The sequence below is a fragment of the Pongo abelii genome, chromosome 11, assembly GCF_028885655.2.
Source record: "Pongo abelii isolate AG06213 chromosome 11, NHGRI_mPonAbe1-v2.0_pri, whole genome shotgun sequence".
Classification (NCBI taxonomy): domain Eukaryota; kingdom Metazoa; phylum Chordata; class Mammalia; order Primates; family Hominidae; genus Pongo; species Pongo abelii.
Genome location: NC_071996.2, coordinates 99,865,156 through 99,891,241, shown reverse-complemented (window position 1 = coordinate 99,891,241; position 26,086 = coordinate 99,865,156). Strand labels below are relative to the sequence as shown.

The 26,086-nt window shown below is 35.1% G+C and overlaps 1 protein-coding gene across 7 annotated transcripts in view; it reads left to right on the top strand.

The window, feature by feature from the left end:
- Positions 1–26,086, top strand: part of PGAP1 (post-GPI attachment to proteins inositol deacylase 1) — an 88,850-nt gene that overhangs the window by 41,675 nt on the left and 21,089 nt on the right. For all 7 annotated transcript variants that reach the window (XR_010136071.1, XM_054549618.2, XM_063712955.1 and 4 more), the window contains exons 13-20: positions 381–458; positions 4,719–4,794; positions 6,785–6,858; positions 6,964–7,015; positions 7,516–7,582; positions 7,993–8,101; positions 9,565–9,603; positions 15,193–15,286. Coding sequence is in view for 6 of the 7 variants with exons in the window: in XM_054549618.2 (XP_054405593.2) it covers positions 381–458; positions 4,719–4,794; positions 6,785–6,858; positions 6,964–7,015; positions 7,516–7,582; positions 7,993–8,101; positions 9,565–9,603; positions 15,193–15,286 (589 nt within the window). In the remaining variant the exon portion in view is untranslated. The remainder of the gene's footprint in view (positions 1–380; positions 459–4,718; positions 4,795–6,784; positions 6,859–6,963; positions 7,016–7,515; positions 7,583–7,992; positions 8,102–9,564; positions 9,604–15,192; positions 15,287–26,086) is intronic.

Genomic DNA, 26,086 nt, shown 5'->3' with positions numbered 1-26,086 from the left:
ACTACCAAAATAAATGTAGAAACAATACTGTGATACTATATGTAATAAATAACCAAATTATAAAAAGAAAGACACCAAATTTGGAAATAATTATAGACAATAATTAAATTTAATGTTAAATGTCATTTGTTTTATGTGAAGGGAACCAAGGAATATTTTTGGCAGTTCCTATTTAACATAATAATTATTAGGAACTTGATTTTCAGCAGGATTATTGACCTGGAAATGTAAACATGGGCATTTTATGAAGTACTGAACATAAATTGGAAGTCTGCTTTTTAAGATAACTAATTAAGTAAGAAATAAGTGTTATTTATTTTTCTTTAAACATGCATTAATCTCTAAGAAATAAAAGTAGTTTCTTTCTTTTTTTATTTTAGTATCTGACATTAAGACTTCAAGACTATCCATCTTTGTCTCATCTTGTTGTTTATGTACCATCTGTTCATGGAAGTAAGGTAACAAGTGGGTTAAGATTGTTATTAGAATGTTTTGGAGACACATGCTAAATTTTACAGTTATTTTTCAATGAGTTTTTCTGCACAGAGTTTATCTAAAACAGTAGCCAGTTTGATGATCCGCCTAAGACTGTTAAATTGTTAGGATCATCTACTCTAACTTGAACTAAGCAGAATGAACCCAAGTTTCTTTGTTCCAAGTGAGAACTGGTTCCAGTTTATCAATCAGTCTTTCAAAATCTATGAATTATTAGGCACATAATAATAATTCATAGGTGCAAAACCTATGAATTATTAGGTACCCTGTGAGTACAAGGCTATGTACCAGGAATTATAGGAGGCACACAAATGAAGACATGACCCTGGTTTTGTTTTGTTTTTTTGAGAAAGAGTCTTGCTCTGTCACCCAGGCTGGAGTGCAGTGGCACAACCTTGGCTCACTACAACCTCCACCTCCTGGATTCAAGCGATTCGTCTGTCTCAGCCTCCCAAGTAGCCAGGACTACAGGCGCATGCTACCACACCGAGCTAATTGTTGTATTTTTAGTAGAGATGGGATTTTGCCATGCTGGCCAGGATGGTCTTGAACTTTTGACCTCAGGTGATCCGCCCACCTTGGCCTCCCAAAGTGCTGGGATTACAGGTGTGAGCCACCGTGCCTGGCTGACAAGACCCTGTTCTTAAAAAGCTACATACTATTGGGAAGGGGGAGAGAAATGTAACTGGAGCAGAGCGAAGAGTGGAAAAAGAACTACCCAAATACACATAACACAAATCAGAATATAGCAAGTACATAAAAAGAATGGCATTATAATAAGGCGATATTTAAAATGGCTTTCAAATGGGCATGGTGGCAAGTACCTATAGTCCCAGCTACTTAGGAAGTTGAAGCAGGAGAATCGTTTGAACTGAGGAGGTGGAGGTTGTCGTATGCTATGATTATGCCTGTGAATAGCCACTGTACTGCAGCCTGGTCAACATAATGAGACCCCACTTTTAAAATGAAATGAAATAAAGCAAAATGGCCTTAATAGGTAGTTAGGATTTTTATAGGAAGAATGAACATTGTAGAGCCATGCTGTCAATACAGGAATCACTAGCACATGTGGTTATTTCAATTTAAGTTAATATAAAATAAAAAATTCTGTTCCCTAGTTGTCCTAGTCACATTCCAGATGCTCAATAGTGACATCATTGCCAGGAGTTATAATGGACAGCGCTGTTTAGATAAAGCAACAGAACAAAGCATGAAGTATATTTGAAAAACAGTGAATAAGTAAATAATAATTTTGAAAGGATGGCCATGATGGGTTTGAATAGTAGTGGAGGAAAAGTCTGGAAAATTAGTTCATGGCCATATTGTAAAAGTTTTGATTGGAGGGTTCAGGACTTTACGGAATTCAGAAGTCAGTAGGAAGCCATAAGATTTTTAACTATAGTAGTAATGGTATCGGAAATCATTTATTTGGGAAGATTAATCTCCTTATGCTGTAGAGTAGATCAGAAACAGACTAGGCACCTCATAAGGGGCTTGTAGAGACTGAGCACCCTTAATCCAAAAATCCAAACCCTAAAAACTTTCTGACAGGTGGAGATACTCACTGCTATAATAACGAGGATGCACCATCTAAAACTTTTTGAGTGCCAACCTGACACCACAATTGGAAAATTCAACCCCTGACCTCATGTAGTGAGATGTAGTCAAAACAGTCAAAATTTTGTTTCATGCACAAAGTTATTAAAAATATAAAAATTACCTTAAGACTAAGTGTGTAAGATATGTATGAAACATAAATGAATTTTGTGTTTAGACTTGGGTTCCATCCCCAAGATATGTCATTATGTATAGGCAAATATTCCAAAATCTGGAAAAAATCAAACACTTCTAGTTCCATGCATTTTGGATAAGGGATCCTCAGCTTGTACTAGGGAAGTGGGAATAGAAAGAAAAGAATGGTGATTTTAATAGAATTAGTGGGTAAGAAAGAAAATGGAGGTAAAGGGCCCTTCGGACTCCCCTTTTCCTATTTCACCCAGCAAACTTACTCTTCAAGATCCAACCCATGTCCCTTTTTCCCTTTTCCAGAGTCCCCCAGTAATCTTTTACTTATTCTCATGATACTTTATAACTTCTTTGAAAAATTTATTATATTGAATTATAATTTATTTATGTCTCAGTTGCCATGACCACATTGTGAACTCTTTAAGAGTAATGAACAGATACAGATAGGTTTTATTCTACTTTGCATCCTCAACCTTCAGTGACTACTGCATAAATGCTCAAGAAAATGTTTATTGACTGAGAAGGTTGATAAGATTTGTAGCCAAAATAATCAGAAAAATGTAGGAGAAATAGAGAAAGGAAAAGGGGGATGTAGTTGGGAGTCATCTCAATGACTGAATCTCGCAGGTACCTTATAATGGATTAATTGTTCTGTTTTGCTTAGCTCAAGTGAGAGGTAATTCAGCATCTTCAATACTAAAAGCTCTCTTTAAGGGTTTTTCTGGCAGGTAAGCTGGTTTTGAATGAATCTAACATTTTTCTCAAACTTGAAAAGGCCCTCTCTGGTTATTCCAAGAAATTAATGAGCCTTTCTGCAAATAGACAGTCTTAGCAGCCTAATAAATATGTAATGCATCTTAATGCTCTTTGGAAAGTAACACTGCTGACTCTACTGTTTTACAACCCCGTCTCACTAGAATTATAACTTAAGTCTTTCATAATTTTTGCATGTCTATGTATAGCTCATCATCAGAACATGACATATATTCAAATAGTGTAAAACATTTTTGAGTTAACTTCTATCAATATATTTTTAGACATGCAAATATGGAATTTATCTGCATTTTTTTATAACAGAAAACAAAATAATTAAACCCGTTAGAAATTTACTTATCTTGGGTGTTTCAGAGACAGGCCTTTGAATTTTCTCTTTCTTGGGTAGGGTTTTTGTCATTATGCAAAACTAAAGGCATAGCCAAATTTTTAAAGCAATAATAAAAATTATATTATTTTAAACTTGTTCAAAGTGATGAAATTGCTTTTAAAAACTGCTTCCCTATCTGATATAGGCTTATCCAAAAGTACTTTGTAAAAAATGTAATGAATAATCCTGTTCAATAAATGATTTCTATAATCTTTTAGCAGCTGTTTTCTGTAATGAAAATATCTGACTGTGTTCTTTGCATTGTAAGTAAGAAGGGAGAAATAAAAGCAAAACCCCTTAAAAGTTTTTTCTTTTATTCCCCCAAGTGTATGGTATAATCTAATAGCAATTTCCCTGTCTGTTTTTCACTTTTGAAAAACAATCAGAAATATACCCAAGAGGCAAACAAAGTAATACTGCTTCAGACAAATCCAAAGTATAGTTATTAGAATAGCCTAGGATAGACCCCACTAGCTTTCCACTTTTGTAGACAGCAAACTGCTTGCTAGCTACAGTTATGCATCAGATTAATTTTTCTTTAGCTTCTATAGATCAAAATAATATGATTGCATTGTAGAGATTATTTTAATGAAATTATTCCTTTACCAGAAACAGTTCTTGCAGATAAGTGAGAGCAGAGTTTCTTATGCAGCTGATAGAAATGTTATTTAAAAAGAAATGTCACTACAAAAAATTATAATGATGCAGGTGTCACATTATAGTTTTACTTTTTTGAAAAGCATTTCTTTTTCTGGCTTCATACATAGTAAACCTTTTTTCCACTTACTGTGATAACTGTTTAACCTGAAATAGTGTTCCACAAATAACATTAGCCATGTGTCAATGAATGGCAGTATATCTCCAAAAGCCTTTTGTTAGACTATCTTTAATAAATACAGGATTTTTCAAAAAGATATAAAACAAAATCACATTTTCCTTTTGACTATGAAAGTATTAAGAGACGTAGTATCTAAATCTTTAATTAATCTTGAATTAGCCTAGGCTGATAATACTTTCATCCATTCTTTACTGTCCTTCTTATGCAAACACCTAAAGCTAACTATAAGAAAACTGCTATGAATCTGTTGTTCTAGAAATGGCCCTGAAATAATTTATCTATTAAGTTAAGTTTGTGTATCAACTTTTCTCAGCATAGTATCTCTCCTTGAGAAATTCTTGCCACTTAAGTATAGGCAGAATTATAGTGTAATAGATGATACTTTCTCCAAAGCTGAGGTTTATAGACTTTTATTTTCTACTCAAACATCAAGTAAAGATACTTTACTGTAAATTTAACTTACTTTTTCTAATAAATCAATGTTTTATATTTCAGTTTGTTGTAGATTGTGAATTCTTTAAAAAAGAGAAAAGATACATACAGCTTCCTGTAACTCATCTCTTTTCCTTTGGTAAGTACTTTGTTTTTGGAAAGCATAAGAATTGCTTTTATTTTTAACAGAGTTGCAGTAAAGCAGAGCTTTGTAATATCAAATGTTGAATATTTCAAGTATAGTTCTTAGAATAACTATATGATGTGGTTCAGTGGTTTTATTCTCATTGGGCTAGCAGTCATATTCTGAGAAGTGAACTTCATAATCACATACATTTGCAGGTAATTGCGTGTGTGCATATATGTGTCTGTGTGTCTGTTCTTATGTGAAATTTATCCTATTGGCCCTTTTAATACAATTTTAATATAGAGTTATAAATTGTTATTTGTATAAGAAGGTTTCAAGATTTCTCTAAATATTCTTTTAAACTTTATTTTGAAATAATTTTAGATTTACAGAAAAGTTACAAAAGAGTTCCTTTATATCCTTCACCCACATTTCCCTAAGGTTGACCTTCTACATAAACACAATACAATTTTTTAAACTAAGAAATTAGCATTGGTGCAATACTGTTAATTAAACTACAGGCTTTATTTGTTTTTCACCAGTTTTTCCGCAGATGTCCTGCTTATCCAGGTTTCCACATTGCATTTAGTTGTCATGACTCCTAAGTCTCCTATAATCTGTGACAGTTCCTCAGTCTTTCCTTGTCTTTCACAACTTTGAAACCTTTGAAGAATACTGTTAAATTATTTTGTACAATGTTCCTTATTTGGAGTTGTCTGATACTTTCATTTTTGTGGGGCGAGTGGGGAACAGGGTCTCACTCTGTCACCCAGGCTGGAGTACGGTGGCATGATCCCAGCTTACTGCAACCTCTGCCTCCTGGGCTCAAACGATCCTTCCACCTTAGCCTCCTGGGTAGCTAGGACTACAGGCATGTGACACCATGCTCAGCTAATTTCTTTGTATTTTTTGTAGAGACAGAGATTCACCATGTTGCCCAGGCTGGTCTCAGACTCCTGGACTCAAGAAATCGGCCTGCCTTGGCCTCCTAAAATGCTGGAATTACAGGCATGAGCCAACACGCCCAGCCTAATACTTTCTTATGATTAGATTGAGGTTATGTATTTTTGCCAAAATACCACAGAAGCAATGAGGATTTCCAGCTATATCATATTGAGTATACATGATACTGATATCTCTAATTACTAGTTATGTTAATTTTCCTTTCTTGGTTAAGGTGGTGCCTGCTAGATTTCTCCACTGTAATGTTACTGCTTTTTCCTTTTGTAATTAATAAATATCTGGGGTGACATACTTTGAGAATATATAAATGTCCTGTTTTTCTTTAGAATAACCCACTATTTTTAGCATCCATTGGTTCATCTAGTACTTAGCAAATATCACTCTGGTATTCTACATTTAGTGGAATTCTTCCTGAGATAAAGTAGACCCTTCTCCCCCATTATTTATTTATTCAATTTTTATTTATGTCACTATGGACTCAGAGATATCTATTTTATTCATTGGACTATAATCCAATTCTATCATTATATATATTTTTGCTTAAGTTGTTCTAGCTTTGAATATTGGGAACTTTTTTACGTTGGCTCCTGTGCCCTTTAAATATTTTTTTTACATTTTATTTATGAAAAGAATCTGTGTTACTTGGCAAAACTTTAGGATTTTTATTTTTCCCCCTACCCTTTGTTTTGATATAAAACTACCCAGAACACTACAGAAATGACAATTCTGAATCACCCATATCATTGAAGATGAGAAGCTTGTAAAATAAAAGATCTACAAAGAAAGTACACCTTTCTGAAATTGGAATTATATACCTGACTTTTTAAAAGCAGATAGATGTGATTGGAAGTCATAAAATTTATTTTGTCTAGAGTTTATTGCTGGGAGATTAGATTTTTAGGAGTTAACTCCATACAGAAGTGAAAACCTGTAAATAAATGTTTAATTATTGGCATTGTCTTAATGCTAATTAAATAATCAGTACGTTTTTAAGAACTTCCTTGATATTCTAAGTAATACAGTACTTTGAATTCAACAGGATTGTCTTCAAGGAAAGTGGTGTTAAATACAAACGGCCTATACTACAATCTAGAGCTTCTGAACTTTGGACAGGTAATTAATCCTGACTACAAGAAAAAGGATTTGATTTTACTTTAATGTTTACTTTAACATACAAGTAAAACTTTATATTTTGTTTTTGTGGTCAAACTCTGTTAGATATACCAAGCTTTTAAAATCAACGTGGTAAGCAAGTGCTCAGCAGTCAAAGGTAAATATGTTTTCTAAAAAATGTATAGAAAATACTATTGTCATTTGAAGACTCAGTAGGTGTTAACTCGAATTTTCTATAATACTTATTCTTCCATATATTTTTATGTGAAGTAAAATTTATAATAGAAAAGTTGTTTATATTTCCAGGGGATTTAACATAGACCCTTTCTTAACAGTAAAGCATTTTTATCTGTTTCACTTTAAATATCCACATTTTAAAAATGCCATATATCTTTATGTCTTATAGTAGTAATTCAGATTCAGTTATTTAGTATTTTTCCACTTTCTTAATACTGCCTATCTGCTGTAATATATATTATAAATCTAATTAAAGCATTATTATTTAGGAATTCACCATAATTTTTTATCACGTAATATAACCTGTACTGATTTTTTTAATGAAATGGACAATTGTATAATTAGTTAGATATTATAGTAGTTTATGTAACATTTAGGGTAACATGTTGTTAATAATACATTTTTTTAATGTTTTAACAGAAGAAATAACCAGTATCTATAGACTTCATATTCCTTGGTCTTATGAAGATTCACTAACCATTGCACAGTAAGTATTTGAAACAATTTACTTTAAACTTTAGTGTTTTTGAATAATAGATATTCTGCTTAGTTTATTTATTTAAATCATGAGTTATTAAAATGCCTCAGTAAAATGTATGTATCCTTTATGTAGCATTGTTCCTATAATTTAATATATAGTATTCTTATGAAATGATAGAGAACTTAAACTTTACTTCCTTGGAACCTGAACCCCCTTCCACCCTCTCCCAACTCCTGTGTCCTAGAGGGAGCATTCAAACAATTGTGATATCATTGAAAAAGTGCCCATCCACAATTATGTGTCTGGCACCTAGCTTCCTCTACATTATTCAGTTGTATTGTGCTGAGGATTAACTTAGCCATGGCTCTTTACCAGCATTTCGTATTTGAGAATTGATATTTAAGTTATCTCTTTAGGGCTCCATCTTCCACAGAAATTTCTCTGAAACTCCATATTGCTCAACCAGAAAATGATACCCATGTGGCATTATTAAAAATGTACACATCATCAGACTGTCGGTACGAGGTAAGTTGTATGTTTGATTAATTTTTAAGATTTAGTTGTAGAATAAGCTAGAAATGTTCTTTTTATATAAGCTTCAGATATATAGTGGCATGGAAGCCAATGCATATAAAAAATAGGCATTTAAAATATTTTAAATATTCTTCATTTTTCCTATTAACACCACCTTAGCATCTCCATAGCTGGGCCATTTGCAAATGTATACATCTTAATAAGTAATAGAAGATAAAGCAAAAAAATGAGACTGTAGATTAACCTTCTAAATTTGGAAGCCCCAAGTCCAGAATCTTTTTTATAAACTGAAGAACATCATGAGGTCAGCTGACATGGGCTTACTGCAGTAACTGACATGATACTTATTGGCATATAGCTCTACTCGTTGTCAGCTTAAGGATCTTCTTTCCTTTTCACTAATTATTTTAAGCTCTGCTAGTCATTAAAATGTGTGATTTCATACCTATTGTGTTTATTTTGTAATCAAAGTACATCTCTTTGTGTTAAGGGGAACAGACTTGAGAGTAACATTTTACTTACTTATGGATTCATGAATGAAGAGCCCCTAGATTCCAGATTTAAGTGGTTAAAGTACTCATTTCAGTGGTTATGACAACATAGGCTTCTGGTTTATGTGAAATATTTTATTTCTGCTCAACTGCTTTAAACCAAGCTTAAATGTTTGGATTCTTTGTTAGAACTAACTTTTCAAGGATAAACTAGGATTGATTTTGTCAAATTAATAGAATCTGTTCCTCCAGCCAAATTTCAGTTGAACTTATATTATGAATTAATTTAGATTTTGTGGAATTTATTATTGCTTTGATATCTTGCATCCTGTTTCTAACAGTTAAGGGTTTTTCAGGGCCATAGTAGTTTTTAATTTGCATGTTCATATTTATAATATTAAAGCAATAGAAAAAATTGTGATAAAAATTTGACTCCAACTACTGCACGCTCTCAAAATGTCCATTTTTTTTTTTACAAATACTGCTTATCTTCAAGAAGTCCATATTTTGACAAAATCATTTTAAACTTCCCTAAAAATATTGATCTCCTTTCTAATATCAAATAGACTTCCTAATTATCAAAAAAGTTGTATTTATGGTAGAGATAATTAAGGATGAATTTCTTTTTAAAATATTATTTTGGCTTAAATTTCTTTAGCTGGCATGATATGATAATAAGATATTCTACTTAATTAAATATTTTAGGTAGTAAAGGGGCATAATAGCATTCACTCAGCTGTCAAATAATTAGATATGTGGGAAAGTATACTAAACAGTCAAACTATACTTAATACAATTTACATGGTGATTCAGAAGATTCTTTAAGATCTTGAGTGCCTTTAAGGTTTACCATTATAGAAAATCAATTATCATGCTTCAAGATATGCATAAGTGCTCAATTTAATAAAATGTAAAGGAGTTTAGAGGAAAATAACCTTTTTTTCAATAATTGTTTTAAACTAGGTGACAGTTAAGACTTCCTTTTCACAAATACTTGGACAGGTAAGAGAGATTCCTGGCTGGTTGATTATTTACTGCTTTATGAATAGATAACTCTAAGGAAGGGTTGTAGACTTTTTCCATAAGGGGCTGGATAATCAATAATTTTTTGCAGACCACATACAGTATCTTTTGCTACTGCCACTGCTGTAGTTGCTTCTGTCTTCTTCCTTTTTTCTTTTTCATTCTTCTTACACTTTAATAAAATCCAAAAATTATTCTTGGCCCACAGACCATAGTTGCCCACCCCTGCTTTAAGGTGATTCTTTCATGTTTGATACATCCAAAAAATGAGAGCTGATACCTGATTCTCAAACAAATTAATATTTTTGCCTAAATGAATTTCATGGTTTGCCATGGTGGCTCCCATCTGTAATCCCAGCACTTTGGGAGGCCAAGGCAGGCAGATCACTTAAGGTCAGGAGTTCGAGACCAGCCTGGCCAACTGGTGAAACCTCACCTCTACTGAAAATACAAGAATTAGCCAGGCGTGCTGGCACACACCTGTAGTCCTGGCTACTCAAGAGGCTGAGGCATGAGAATCGCTTGAACCTGGGAGACAGAGGTTGCAGTGAGCTGAGATTGTGCCACTGCACTCTAACCTTGGCAACAAAGGGAGACTCCATCTCAAAAAAAAAAAAAAAGAAAGAAAGAAAAAGAAAAAAGATTTCATGTTGCTCATACTACACTATAAATTCATAGTACAATAAAATATGTAGGCTCTGCCATATAAATGAATGTTTTCAAATAACTTTTTATATTGTGCATGCTCAGTTTGTAAAAGGTAAACATAAATTCTATTAAAGATAAATGTGTTGAATTCATTAGCAAATAATATTACAAAAATACTGCATAAAGCAGTAGAACTATAGATATTACTTAGCATCACTATAATTTGCACAATTGTGCAACCTGGACATAAATAAGATAACAATTGATTAGTTAGGGAAGTTATATAGTTTTAATATTCAGTCAAATTTGTATTATAGCTTTATTACTTTCACTTTTTTTTTGGTCTGTTGTATTTTGCAATGCAGGCATAGTAGAATTTTGTTTTAACTCTAAGTCATTTAATACTGTAATAAAACTCACAAGGCAAAATTAAATTAGAAACAATTTTGTATATGCATTATCTCATTTAATCCTCAGAGCAACTTGGTGAGAACTAGATTATGATCATTATTAATTTGTGAACATTATAAAATTCTAAGTTAATATATAGAAATTTTGTGCTAAATTAGGAAGGGAAGATTAAAATCTTAGTATAAGTTGGAAAATAGCACCATGGATAATTACAGTACATATTATAAAATGTTAAGGGACCAATTAAATCTCTCAAATTCATACTATTGTATATTTAGTATGGTGAAAGGGCATATTACTTTAAACAGTGGTTTGGGGTATGAATATAACATACTCTCTTATCCATATAATTCCTGTGTCTTGTAATTCAGTTTAGTAACAAGAAAAGTCAAGTCAGCTTGATACACTAGAGTCAAGCATAATTGTAAACCAAAAGAGGACAGACCTAGTATTCTTGTTTTGATATGGAAATCTTTCTAAAGACTGAGGATGTACAGGTGTTACAGTATCAAAGGTGGATTCTTTTTAAAATGTCAATTAAAGAATTTATATTATTGAAGCTTAAGCTTAGTTCTGTAAAAAAAAAAAAAAAGAAAAAAGAATTTGTATTAATTGAATTAAATTCTCAAATTATTGAAAAGACATAAGATGTTCTTCCTTCATGCTTGTTTAAAAATGTAGCTTGTAGGTAGTAAGAGAATGAATGAAAGTTGTGTATCTTACTTGTTTTAAAAAATAATACATATTTTGAATGTTGCTGATTCAGTCACAGAAGATTGGAGAAAATGAATAAAGAGAAACTTCCGCCTTCAATAGATAACTTTTCATAAGGTTAAATTTTTTTCTGAAAAAGGAAAGAGGAAAATATATTCACATATTCTGTAGTCTGCTCTTATGAAAAAGAGGGCAAAGCATGAACTGAAAGTTACTTTTTCAAGAGAATTCCATAAATGCTGGTAAATCATTTCTGTGCAGTAATGAAGTCCAGTGTTGCCAGATCTTCAGCTTTTAAGAGAAACTAGAAGTCTGAATTTTTAAACGAAATATTTTAATTTTTCAATGTTGGCATGTAAGTCAAAATTTAAAGAAATACTGCACTAAATACTAAGTATGGCTACAGTTTGACTATGAGACAGGGAGGCCAGTTTATGATTGTAAGTTTAGTAGTATCTTATATACCCAGCTGTATCTGTAGCCCAGTATAACATTTAATACTCATAACGATGATCCTCTATCATTAAAAGAAATTTTATATTCAGAATACTCTGTGTAGGACCTCTTACAAGATTCTAAACACAGTGAAGGGCATTAAAGGTAACAATAACAGCTAATATTTTCCAGTCAGTTACCATGTACCAGTTACTATTCCAAATGCCTTATGCAAGTGTGAACATATTTAAGCCTTACATCCCTGTGAGGTAAGTGCTGTTTATCTCATTTTACAGATGAGGATATATAGAGAGAGAAGGGAAAGTAATGGAGGCGTAAAATAACTTGTCCAAGGACACAGAGCTAGTGAGAGGCAAAGCTGGAATCTAGATCCAGGAGTCTGACTCCTGAGCCTGCTATGTTGCTTAACTCTCGATAAGTAGAGTATATTTCCCAGCTTGTCATGTATGATTTGGTATTAGGTAGCAAAATGGTCTTTTCCCTTTTACTCAGCTTTCCCAACCTTCCATGCAGAGCTGTAAACTATAAGTCACAAGTATGGGCTGTACATTTTCTGATTTTTTCTCTTCTCTTTTTACCTGGGAATTCATGAAGGAACTTTAGGGAGACCCTGAATTTTCTGAAATTTTCTGCAACTTTTGTAGTAAGCTTGTACTTGCATAGTTTCCCTCAGGTTGCCAGAGAAGTCTATACATGTTCTAAAAAAATTCTGTGGAATGGAGAACATGCTTTAAAGTAAATTTACTTTTAATAATGTGACATTAAAAGAACTTAAGGCTTTTTTTTTTAAATTATACTTTAAGTTCTGGGGTACATGTGCAGAACGTGCACGTTTGTTACATAGGTATACACATGCTGTGTTGGTTTGCTGCACCCATCAACTCGTCATCTACATTAGGTATTTCTCCTAAAGCTATCCCTCCCCTAGCCGCCCACCCCTCGACAGGCCCTGGTGTGTGATGTTCCCCTCCCTGTGTCCATATGTTCGCATTGTTCAACTCCCACTTATTAGTGAGAACATGCAGTGTTTGGTTTTCTGTTCTTGTGTTAGTTTGCTGAGAATGATGATTTCCAGCTTCATCCATGTCCCTGCAAAGGACATGAACTCATCCTTTTTTATGGCTGCATAGTATTCCATGGTGTATATGTGCCACATTTTCTTTATCCAGTCTATCATTGATGGGTTGATTCCAAGTCTTTGCTATTGTGAACAGTGCCACAGTAAACATGTGTGCATGTGTCTTTATAGTAGAATGATTTATAATCCTTTGGGTATATACTCAGTAATGGGATTGCTGGGTGAAATGGTATTTCTAGTTCTAAATCCTTGAGGAATTGCCACACTGTCTTCCACAATGGTTGAACTAATTTACACTCCCACCAACAGTGTAAAAGAATTCCTGTTTCTCCACATCCTCTCCAGCATATTGTTTCCTGACTTTTTAATGATCGCCATTCTAACTGGTGTGAGATGGTATCTCATTGTTGTTTTGATTTGCATTTCTCTAATGACCAGATGATGATGAAAAAAACATATGATGATTTTTTTCATATGTTTGTTGGCCACATAAATGTCTTCTTTTGAGAAGTGTCTGTTCATATCCTTTGCCCACTTTTTGATGAGGTTGTTTGTTTTTTTCTTGTGAATTTGTTTAAGTTCTTTATAGATTTTGGATATTAGCCCTTTGTCAGATGAATAGATTGCAAAAATTTTCTACCATTCTGTAGGTTGCCTGTTCACTCTGATGAGTTTCTTTTGCTGTGCAGAAGCTCTTTAGTTTAATTAGATCCCATTTGCTAATTTTGGCTTTTGTTGCCATTGCTTTTGGTGTTTTAGTCATGAAGTCTTTGCCCATGCCTATGTCCTCAATGGTATTGCCTAGGTTTTCTTGTAGGGTTTTTATAGTTTTAGGTCTTACTTTAAGTCTTTAATCCATCTTGAGTTAATTTTCATGTAAGTTTTAAGGAAGGGGTCCAGTTTCAGTTTTCTGCATATGGCTAGCCAGTTTTCCCAACACCATTTATTAAATAGGGAATCCTTTCTCCATTGCTTGTCTTTGTCAGGTTTGTCAAAGATCAGATGATTGTAGATGTGTGGTGTTATTTCTGAGGCCTCTGTTCTGTTCCTTTGGTCTGTATATCTGTTTTGGTACCAGTACCATACTGTTTTGGTTACTGTAGCTTTGTAGTATAGTTTGAAGTCAGGTAGAGTGATGCCTCCAGCATTGTTATTTTTGCTTAGGATTGTCTTGGCTATGCTGGCTCTTTTTCGGTTCTATATGAAACAAAGTAGTTTTTTCTAATTCTGTGAAGAAAGACAATGGTAGCTTGATGTGGATAACATTGAATCTATAAATTACTTTGGGCAGTATGGCCATTTTCATGATATTGATTCTTCCTATCCATGAGCATGAAATGTTTTTCCATTTATTCGTGTCCTCTCTCATTTCCTTGAGCAGTGGTTTGTAGTTCTCCTTGAAGAGGTCCTTCGTATCCCTTATAAGTTGTATTCATAGGTATTTTATTCTCTTTGTAGCAATTGCGAATGGGAGTTACTCGTGATTTGGCTCTCTGTTTGTCTGTTACTGGTGTATAGGAATGCTTGTTTTTGTTATTATATGTATTTTTTAGAGAGCTGATAGAATGACTTGAGGCACTATAACATAATGATTATGAACTTAGGCACTGATTTTAAAACTTATAGTTCCATAAGATTTTCAAACACAGTGAAGGACATAAAAAGTTAATAAAGCAATTAACATTTTCTCATAACTTGTTAATATATGAGTTAATATTCTGAATGCCTTACACAAATATGCATGTCTAATCCTATTAACTACCTATAAGGTACATACTAGTATTGTCCCCATTTACTGATAAAGACATAGAGAGGGGAAGCTAAGTAACTTGCCTATTATGTTTTAAATTATGCAAGTTTAGTTGGGTTCTCATGCCTGAATTTCTTTGTCTATAGAATAGGGATAAGAACTACCTCAAAGGTTATTGGGAGAAGGACATGAGATAATGCATATAAGGTGTTTACTGTCATGCCTGGAACGTATTAAATAATCAGTGTGTCCTGAAAAAACAGTTTTGTAGTATATGCTACTCAATTATATGTTCTATTATGCCTTTGATGAAAAATTCAGATACATTTTGAGTTTGCTATGTATTTTCAACATTTATTTTACTTAGAGTTTTTGATACTTATTACTGGAAATATCTTTGTAGCCATATCAGGTATAAATTGAAGAGCAACTTTTAAATTTTATGTGAAAGTACACTTATTTCATTAACATGAATATTCAGGAGTTCCCCATTGACTTACCTGTTTTTTAGGTAGTTAGATTTCATGGTGGAGCTCTTCCTGCTTATGTCGTATCTAATATCCTTCTTGCTTATAGAGGACAGTTATATTCTCTTTTCTCAACAGGTAAGAATGCTTCTAATTTTTAAGTTACCTTTGTTATGAATATTAAAGTAGAACAACTCTTAGTTCCACATATGTGTTTATATATATAATTCTATTATATTGAATCAGGAGACATAATTAAGAGAGTTCTTAGAACTCCCTTTTTATTATTTTTATTATTTATTTATTTATTTTATAATTATGCCACATAATAGTAGCTACTATTCTGTTCTTGAAAACTCCAAAATAGCATGTGATTTTGTGATGAGCCTTCTCTGCATCTTTATTACTTTTCCACTATCAACCACCAATCCCAAATAGTTTGAGGAAGCTAGTCCAGAGACCTTCAATTTGTGGTCTTAAGACCTGCAAATTATTAACATTCTCTTAGCTTGTCACTTTTGTATCAGTGTCATTTTTAATGGAAAGAATAACTTTGAGTCTAACCAGATTAATTAAGTCATTTTTTAAAATACATATAGGAATCAAGCAGTGTAATTATCTTCATATAATAATTTGCTAGTATTTATGACTTAAAAAGGGGCAAAACATTTAACCATAATACACATCAAAAAAATAATAATAGTGCCCTAATATTATCAAATGCCTTTTTTTTTGAGACGTAGTTTTGCTCTTGTTGCCCAGGCTGGAGTGTGCAATGGTGCGATCTCGGTTCACTGTAACCTCCACCTCCCAGGTTCATGTGATTCTACTGCCTCAACCTCCCAAGTAGCTGGGATTACAGGCACCCGCAACCATGTCTGGCTAATTTTTGTATTTTTAGTAGAGATGGGGTTTCACCATGTTGGCCAGGCTGGTCTTGAACTCCTGACTTCGTGATCTGCCCGCCTCAGCCTCCCAAAGTGCTGGGATTACAGGCGTGAGCTACCGGACCCAGCCTCAAATTACTTTTTAAGAAGTATTTTATTTTTAATTTATTTGGTTGATACATAATTGTACTTATTTATGGGGTACATGTGATATTTTGACACATTCGTATAATGTGTTAAGATCAAATCAGGATAATTAGGATATCCATCAACTCAAGCACTTACCATTTCTTTGTGTTGGGAACATTCCAAATCTTCTAGCTATTTTAAAATATACAATAAATTATTAACTGTAGTCATCCTGGCAGGGCGCTGGCTCATGCCTGTAATCCCAGCACTTTGGGAGGCCAAGGCGGGCGGATCACCTGAGGTCAGGAGTTCAAGACCACCCTGGCCAATATGGTGAAACCCCCGTCTCTGCTAAAAACACAAAAAATTATCCACACTTGGTGGTGGGCGCCTGTAATCCTAGCTGCCCGGGAGACTGAGGCAGGAGAATCGCTCGAACCCGGGAGGCAGAGGTTGCAGTGCTATGAAACGCTAGGCCTTATTTCTTCTAACTGTATTTTTATACCCATTAACCATTCTTTCTTCATCCCTCCACTCCTCTTTACCTTTTCCACCCTCTGGTAACCATCTATTCTCTAGCTCCATGAGATCAACTTTTCAAATTCCCAGATATGAATGAGAGCATATAATATTTGTCTTTCTATGCCTGACTTATCACTTAGCATAATGTACTTCAGTTACATCCATGTTGCTGCAGATGATAGAATTTCATTCTTTTTATGTCTACATAATATTCCATTGTGTATATATTACCACTTTCTTTATCCATTCACTTGTTGATGGACTTTAGGTTGATTCCATATTTTGGCCATTGTGAATAGTGCTACAGTAAACATGGGGATGCAGACATCTTTTTGGTAGACTGATTTCCTTTCTTTTGGATAATATATACAGCAGTAAGATTGCTGGGTCGTATGGCAGATCTATTTGTAGTTTTTTGAAGGACCTCCAGTCTGTTTTTCATAATGGCTGTACTAATTTACATTTGTACCAATTGTGTGCTAGCATTCCCCTTTTTCTGTATCCTCATTAGCACTTGTTTTTTTTTTTGTCTTTTTGATAACAAGCCATTTTAACTAGGGTGAGGTAATATCTCATTGTGGTTTTGATGTACATTTCACTGGTGATTAGTGATGTTGAACATTTAAAAAAATATATCTGTTGGCCATTGGTATGTCTTTTTTCTTTTTGAGATGGAGTTTTGCTTTTGTTGCCCAGGCTGGAGTGCAATGGCTCGATCTCAGCTCACCACAACCTCCACCTCCCAGGTTCAAGCGATTCTCCTGCCTTAGCCTCCCAAGTAGCTGGGATTACAGGCATGGGCCACCATGCCCAGCTAATTTTGTATTTTTAGTAGAGACAGGTATCGGGGAACCTGCCCCGATAGTCATGTAGGTTCTTTTCTATTTTCCCTAAGCGTTGGCTGGCTTGAGAAATAAGGGGAAAGAGTACAAAAGAGAGAAATTTTAAAGCTGGGCATCTGGGGGAGACATCACATGTTGGTAGTTTCCGTGATGCCCCACAAGCTGCAAAAACCGGCAAGTTTTTATTAGGGATTTTCAGAAGGGGAGGGAGTGTACGAATATGGTGTCGGTCACAAAGATCACGTACTTTACAAGGTAATAGAATATCACAAGGCAAATGGAGGCAGGACGAGATCACAGGACCACAGGACCGGGGTGAAATTAAAATTGCTAATGAAGTCTTGGGCACCATTGTCATTGATAACATCTTATCAGGAGACAGGGTTTTGAGAGCAACCGGTCTGACCAAAATTTATTAGGCAGGAATTTCCTCTTCCTAATAAGCCTGGGAGCACTATGGGAGACTGGGGTCTATTTTACCCCTACAGTCCACAGACCATAAAAGACGGCCACACCCAGGGGGCCTGTCTATAGACCTACCCCCAGGCACGTATTCTCTTTCCCAAGGATGTTCCTTGCTGAGAAAAAGAATTCAGTGATATTTCTCCCATTTGCTTTTGAAAGAAGAGAAATATGGCTCTGTTCTGCCCGGCTCACCAGTGGTCAGAGTTTAAGGTTATCTCTCTTGTTCCCTAAACATTGCTGTTATCCTGTTCTTTTTTCAAGGTGCCCAGATTTCATATTGTTCAAACACACATGCTCTACAATTTGTGCAGTTAATGCAATTATTACATGGTCCTGAGGCGACATACATCCTCCTTGGTTTACGAGATGACAGGATTAAGAGATTAAGGTAAAGACGGGCCTAGGAAATCACAAGGGTATTGATTAGGGAAGTGATAAGTGTCCATGAAATCTTTACAATTTATGTTTAGAGATTGCAGTAAAGACAGGCATAAGAAATTATAAAAGTATTAATTTGGGGAACTAATAAATGTCCATGAAATCTTCACAATCCACGTTCTTCTGCCATGGCTTCAGCCGGTCCCTCCATTTGGGGTCCCTGATCTCCCGCAACAGACAGAGTTTCTCCATGTTGGTCAGGCTGGTCTCGAACTCCTGACCTCAGGCGATCTGCCTGCCTTGTCCTCCCAAAGTGCTGGGATTACAGGCATGAGCCACCACATCTGACCATCCATTGGTATTTCTTCTGTTGAGAAATGTCTGTTCAGATCTTTTGGCCACTTTTAAAATTAGAGTATTTGTTTGTTTTGCTGTTGAGTTGTTTGAGTTCCTTATATATTCTGGTTATTAATCCTTTATCAGATGGATAGTTTGCAAAATTTTTTGCTTATCTCTTCACTTTATTGATTGTTGCCTTTGCTGTGCAGTAGCCTTTTAGCCTGATATAACCCCATTTTGCTTTTATTATATGTGCTTTTGAGGTCTTACCCAAAAAATTTTTGCCCAGACCAGTGTCCCAAAGCATTTCTCCAATATATTCTTGTGGTAGTTTCATCATCTCGGGTTTTAAATTTAAGTCTTTATTTTGATTTAATTTTTGCATATGATGAAAGATAGGGATCTAGTTTCTTTCTTCTGCATATAAATATCCAGTTTTCCCAGCACCATTTATTGAAAAGACTATCCTTTCTCCAATGTATGTTTTGGTTGCGTTTAGTGAAAATTAGCTGGCTGTAAATGAGTGGATTTCTGGGTTCTCTGTTATGTTCCATTGGCTTATGTATCTGTTTTATGCCAGTACTAAACTGTTTTGGTTGCCATATCTTTGTAGTGTATTTTGAAGTCAGGTAATGTGATTGCCTCCAGCTTTGTTCTTTTTGCTCAGGATTTTTTTTGGCTATTTGGGGTCATTTGTGGTACCATATGATTTTATGATTGTTTTTGCTATACCAGTGAAGACTCTCATTGGTGTTTTGATAGGGATTTCATTGAATCTAGACATTGCTTGAGGTAGTATAGACAGTTTAACAATGCTAAATCATTCAATCCATGAACGTAGATGGAATTGCTTTCTATTTTGTATGTCTTTTTCAGTTTCTCTCATTGGTGCTTTATAATTTTTCACTGTAGAGATATTTTACTTTGGTTACATTCCTAGATATAATTTAATTGTAAATGGGATCACTCCCTTGATTTCTTTTTTTGTTTTTTGTTCGTTTGTTTTTTTGAGATGGAGTCTCGCTCTGTTGCCCAGACAGGAGTGCAATGGCACGATCTTGGCTCATTGCAAACTCTGCCTCCCAGGTTGAAGTGATTCTTCTGTCTCAGCCTCCTGAATAGCTGGGATTACAGCCATGTGCCACCATGCCCAGCTAATTTTTTTGTATTTCTAGTAGAGATGGGGTTTCACCATGTTGGCCAGGCTGGTCTCAAACTCCTGACCTCAAATGATCCACCTACTGCGGCCTCCCAAAGTGCTGGGATTACAGGCATGAGCCACTGCGCCCAGCCCTCTTGATTTCTTTTTCAGATTTTTCACTATTAGTGTATAGAAAGTTACTGATTTTTATATGTTGATTTTGTATCTTGAAACTTTTACTGAGTTGAAAAAAAACAATTCTAACAGATTTTTGGTGGAGTTTTCAGGTATTTTTTAAATCTAGGATCATGTCATCTGTGAACAAGGATAACGACTATTTCTTTTCCAATTTGGATGTACTTTTTTTCTTACTCTTGCCTAGTTGCTCTGGCTAGGACTTCTAGTACTCTATTGAATAAGTAGTGAAAGCAGACATTCTCGTCTTATTTAGATCTTAGAGGAAAAGCTTTCAATTTTTTTTTCCCATTTTGTATAATGTTAGCTGTGGGTTTGTCATATTTGGCCTTTATTGTTTTGAGGTATGTTCTTTTTATATTCAATTTGTTAATAGTTTTTATCATAAACGGATTTTGAATTTTATCAAATGCTTTCTCAGCATCTATTGAAATGATTTTATACTTCTTGATTCCATTTGTGTTATTTATCACATTGATTGATTTGTATATATTGAACTATCCTTGCATTCCTAGGATGAATCCCCCTTCATCGTGGTGAATGATATTTTTAATATGTTGTTGAAGTCAGTTTGCTAGTATTTTGTTGAGGATTTTTGCCTTTATGTTCATTAGAGGTGTTGGCCTGTACTTTTCTTTTTTTGTTGTATTATTTTCTGGTTTTGGTGTCAGGGTTATGCTGGCCTCATAGAAGGAGTTTGGAATTACTTCTTTCTCTTCAGTGTTTTTTTGGAATATTGACTAGTATTGATATTAGTTCTTTAAATGTTTGATAGATTTAAGCAGCATAGCCATTGGGTCCCATGCTTGTTTTTGATGGGAGACTTTTTATTATTGCTTCAATCTCATTACTTGGTTTTTGTTTGTTTGTTTGTTTTTAGACAGAGTCTCCCTCTGTTGCCCAAGCTGGAGTGCAGTGGTGCAATCTCGGCTCCCTGCAACCTCCTTCTCCCAGGTTCAAGTGATTCTTGTGCTTCAGTCTCCCAGGTAGCTGGGATTACAGGTGTGTGCCACCACACCTGGCTAATTTTTGTATTTTTAGTAGAGGCAGTGTTTCACCATGTTGACCAGGCTGGTCTTGAACTCCTGACCTCAGGTGATCTGCCTGCCTCAGCCTCCCAAAGTGCTGGGATTACAGGTGTGAGCCACCGTGCCCAGCCTAATTATTTATTATTGGTCTGTTCAGGTTTCCTATTTTTTTTTCTTGATTCAACCTTGGTAGGCTGGATGTGTCCAAGAATTTATCCATCTCTTCTAGATTTTCAAGTTGTTGGGTTAAATTTGTTTATAATATTCTCTAATGATCCTTTCTATTTCTGTGGTATCAGTTGTAATAACTCTTTCTTTGTCTCTGATTTTATTTGAGTCTTCTCTCTTTTTTTCTTAGTTTAACTAAAAGTTTGTAGATTTTGGTTAACTTTTCAAAAAAGCAACTTTTTATTTTGTTGATCTTTTTGTTTTTCCCTGAAGCTCGTTCATAGCTGATGTATTTTTTTCAGTCTCAATTTCTTTTATTTCTGCTCTGATCTTTATTATTTTATTCCTTCTACTAATTTTGGTTTTCATTTGTTCTTGCTTTTCTAGTTCCTTGAGATGTGTCATTAGGTTTTTTATTTGAAGTCTTTCTGCTTTTTGGATTTAGGCGTGTGTTTCTATGAACTCTCCTCTTAGAACTTTCTTTGCTATATTCCATAGCTTTTGGTATATTGTGTTTACATTTTTATTTGTCTCAAGGAATATTTTAATTTTTAAAAAATTTCTTCATTAACCCATTCATTGTTTAGGAGTCAAATTTTTTTTTTTTTTTTTTTTTTTTTGAGACGGAGTCTCACTCTGTCACCCAGGCTGGAGTGCAGTGGTATGAGCTCAGCTAACTGCAAGCTCTGTCTCCCTGGTTTACGCCATTCTCCTGCCTCAGTCTCCTGAGTAGCTGGGACTATAGGTGCCCACCACCATGCCCGGCTAATTTTTTGTATTTTTAGTAGAGACAGGGTTTCACCTTGTTAGCCAGGATGGTCTCAATCTCCTGACCTTGTGATCTGCCCACCTCGGCCTCCCAAAGTGCTGGGATTACAGGCTTGAGCCACTGCGCCCAGCCAGGAGTCAAATTTTTTAAAAAAAATTTTTAAGAGTTTTCAAAGAAGATCCACACAGTCCAGTTGGTCATTCGTTTCTTAAAGTTTTGTCAACTTAAATAACAAACAGAAAGAGGCTCTCTAAAGGAAAATGATGTTTATTTGTAATAGGGCATTGCAATGGGAATATGTGTGCTACAGTAAACTTATGCATATTCAGGGAGGTAAAGGAAGACAAAGGATGTTGAAGGAAAAATAAAAAGGATTACAGTTGTTTTGAAATGATTATTTTTGGCTACCAGGATGAATAACAAGGGTGATGCCAGTTTGAGGTTGAGCAGGCAGTTGCTGGGCAGATGTCCTCAGAGAAATTTTTTTCTGTATAAGGTTGAGATGGCCTTTGTTCCAGGTTGCAGTCTTTTGTGTTGGTTTTATTATCAATCATACAAGTGTGAGAACTCTCTCTTCTTAGCCTTCCTCAGCTCTATTTGTCAGGGTTTGTTTGTTTAACACAAATGAGTCCATGTTGATTCTGGCCAGTTTCACATTTTCCCCTTTTGATTAAGATATTTCTCCAAAAGCATCACTGATCAATCACCCCATAGTTAGATTTTGATATCCCTTGGTGCTGGAAGAGACCTGTCCCAGGTTGCTGGTCTAATCCCACATTGTAATGATTGGTGACTAGGAGTCAGTGTCATAAACCTTTTAGCCACATTTGAACACTGAGGGATGTTTGAAGGGAGTGGCTCTGAAGCTAAGTCTACCTGGAGTCCATTATTAAGTTCAGTTTAGTTTGTTCCATAGTCTTTTGCCATCATTTCAAAGTGCTGGGCCAGCATTAAACTGTTAGGAGTTGTATTTCTACAAAAATTTAAACAAGTTAACAGATAGAGGAATGCTAGTGATTTTCGTACATTGATTTTATGTCCTGAAATTTTGCTGAAGTCGTTTATCAACTGAAGGAGCTTTTGAGCCGAGACTATGGGGTTTTCTAGGTATAGAATCATGTCATCTGCAAACAGAGATAGTTTGACTTCCTCTCTTCCTATTTCAATGCCCTTTATTTCTGTCTCTTGCCTGATTGCTCTGGCAAGGACTTCAGAAAGGCAACCCCATTCACAACTGCCACAAAAAGAATAAAATACCTAGGAATATAGCTAACCAGGGAGGCAAAAGATCTCCACAATGAGAATTACAAAACACAGCTCAAATAAATCAGAGAAGACACAAAGAAAAACAAAGTTTAAAAAGGGGAAATACAAAATAAAATGATCAGTTTGCATAATAGTTTTGAACCATGAACCTAGGCTTAAACACAACCAGTTGAATACATCAAATGACCATTATCCTTCAAGTAAAAAAGGTCACTAAGAAGGATAAGGGTCTCATGATATGAAGTCTTGTTCTGACATCTTGGGAAAAGCTATCTGAAGAGTGAAAGTGTCAACTTCTCATCCTGGTTTGTAGTTTGAATGACTCTGATTATGACATCAGGTGCCTTGGTGAACTTTTTCTGTGGCCCATACATCAAACATGAGGCTTATTTCTTAAAATGCATCTAGTTTCAGCTTATAGGGCTTTCAGAACAAAGCAGTTCTCATTTTTAGTAATTCCGTGGAAGAAAGTTGGATTGGAAGAATCTAGAAGAATGCAGGATCTAGTCTAGTTTATCAAGTAGTATAGTCTATCAAGAACTTGAAAACAATGAACAGAGCTACATTCTGATAACAGGTGTATTGTAGCTTTTATTTAGAAACATAATTTTTTTCTCTCTACATTGATCACATAGCAATCTCAGATTTAAAAACCTTGAGGGCTGGGCATGGTGGCTCATGCCTGTAATCCCAGCACTTTGGGGAGGCTGAGGCAGGTTGATGACCTGAGGTCAGGAGTTTGAGACCAGCTTGGCCAGCATGGCAAAAACCCCATCTCTACTAAAAATACAAAAAAATTAGCCAGGCATGGTGTTGTATGCCTGTAATCCCAGCCACTCAGGTTGCTGAGGCACGAGAATCGCTTGACCCCAGGAGGCAGAAGTTTCAGTGAGCCAAGATCGTGCCACTGCACTCCAGCCTGGGAAAGAGAGCGAGACTCTGTCTCAAAACAAAACACACACACACACACAAAACAAAAATAATAAAAACCTCTTGAGGTTTTTAAGGTCTTAAGGTTCCTAGGCCTGCCAGCAGTTGACAGTTTTTATTTACTCACTATCAGGCTGGGAACCCTTAAAGTCAGATATTCTGTGCATCTTCTCAAATATAACATTTTTGATAAAGCCTTGGTAATATAACTAACATTCAATACAATATTTCCAGTCGTGTCCTGTTATAAAGACAGGCCAGATTTTTATTGGACTTATGAAAAAAAATCATACGGCCATAAGAATACTCAGTTTCCAAATTTTGTAGGAGCCAAGTAGAGAGAAAAAGCATATGATTCCATCTTTGTTCACAAAAGTATACTTTACCAAATTGCCTGCTTAAGAGATAAATTTTCCTTAAATCTGGAAAATAAAACCTTTAAGTGAAGAACCAACATTTCAAATAGAAGTCGTAAAAACACTATCAGTTGATCAATCTCATGTAATTAATTTTTGTTCTGCTTGATTTTGATCAGCAGTTTCCTGAGCCCATCGGTTTTTTCATCAGGGTTTTGGAAATTTTTATTTAGTTAATTAATCTCAAAGTTAACAGAAATCTGTGTTTAAGAGTGCTTATTGGACAGGTGTGGTGGCTCATACCTGTAATAACCAATGCTTTGGGAGGCTGAGATATGAGGATCACTTTTTTTTTTTTTTTTTCGGTGACAGAGTCTCGCTCTGTTGCCAGGCTGGAGTGCAGTGGCTCGATCTAGGCTCACTATAACTTCCGCCTCCCAGGTTCAAGTGATTCTCCTGCCTCAGCCTCCCCAGTAGCTGGGACTACAGGTGCCCACCACTATACCCCGCTAATGTTTTTTTGTATTTTAGTAGAGACAGGGGTTTCATCATGTTGCCCAGGCTGGTCTCGAACTCCTGAGCTCAGGCAATCCACCTGCCTTGGCCTCACAAAGTGCTAGGATTACAGGCGTGAGCCACTGTGCCCTGCTGGTATGAAGAACACTTTTGAGGTCTGGAGTTTGAGACCAGCCTGGGCAAGGAGGCCCTGTTTCTACAAAAAAAAAAAAAAAAAGTTAAAAAAAATACATTAGCTGGTTATGGTGGCACATGCCTGCAGTCTTAGCTATTCAGCAGGTTGAGGTGGGAGGATCACTTCAGCCCAGGTGTTCAAGGTTGCAATGAACTACAGTTGCAACACTGAACTCCAGCCTGGGCAACAGAGCCAGACCCTGTCTTTAAAGGAGAAAAAAAAGAGAGAGAAAGAGTTCTTGTTAAGGTTTTTTCATGAAAAACTTGATTGCAATACAGCTGATTGCAAATGCTTTTGGAGAAGAATTTAAAACAATAACTGTGGATGACAGAAACTTATCATAGTCATGGTTAAAATCTGATGAAAGCCCCAAAATGATAAGGAAATTTTAGTTATTTCTGTTACATGCAGCATTTTAAGATATCACCTAGAATCATGACTGACAGCATCATATCAGGACCATCAGACTTTTATCAATTTTATGTAATTTTTAGGAATGCTGACATCAATAACATATCCATACAAATATAACTTTAAAGAAGATTTAACATAGCCAAAATTATGACTGATAACATATTTGATTTCTATGAATTTATGTAATTTTGTAGCATATCAATAACATGAATATAACTGAAAGAAGATCTAGTATCACTTATCATTTGACAATGTTTTCCATATAATTTACCAAATAAGCCTAATCATTTAATATCTCTACAAGATGAGAGATATATTCCTGGAGGCTTTTCAGGGGCCCAACTAGAAAATCTGAAAGTTAATTCTAGGTAAAAAAGACTTAGTTTAGAATTTTCGGCCGGGTGTGTGGTGGCTCATG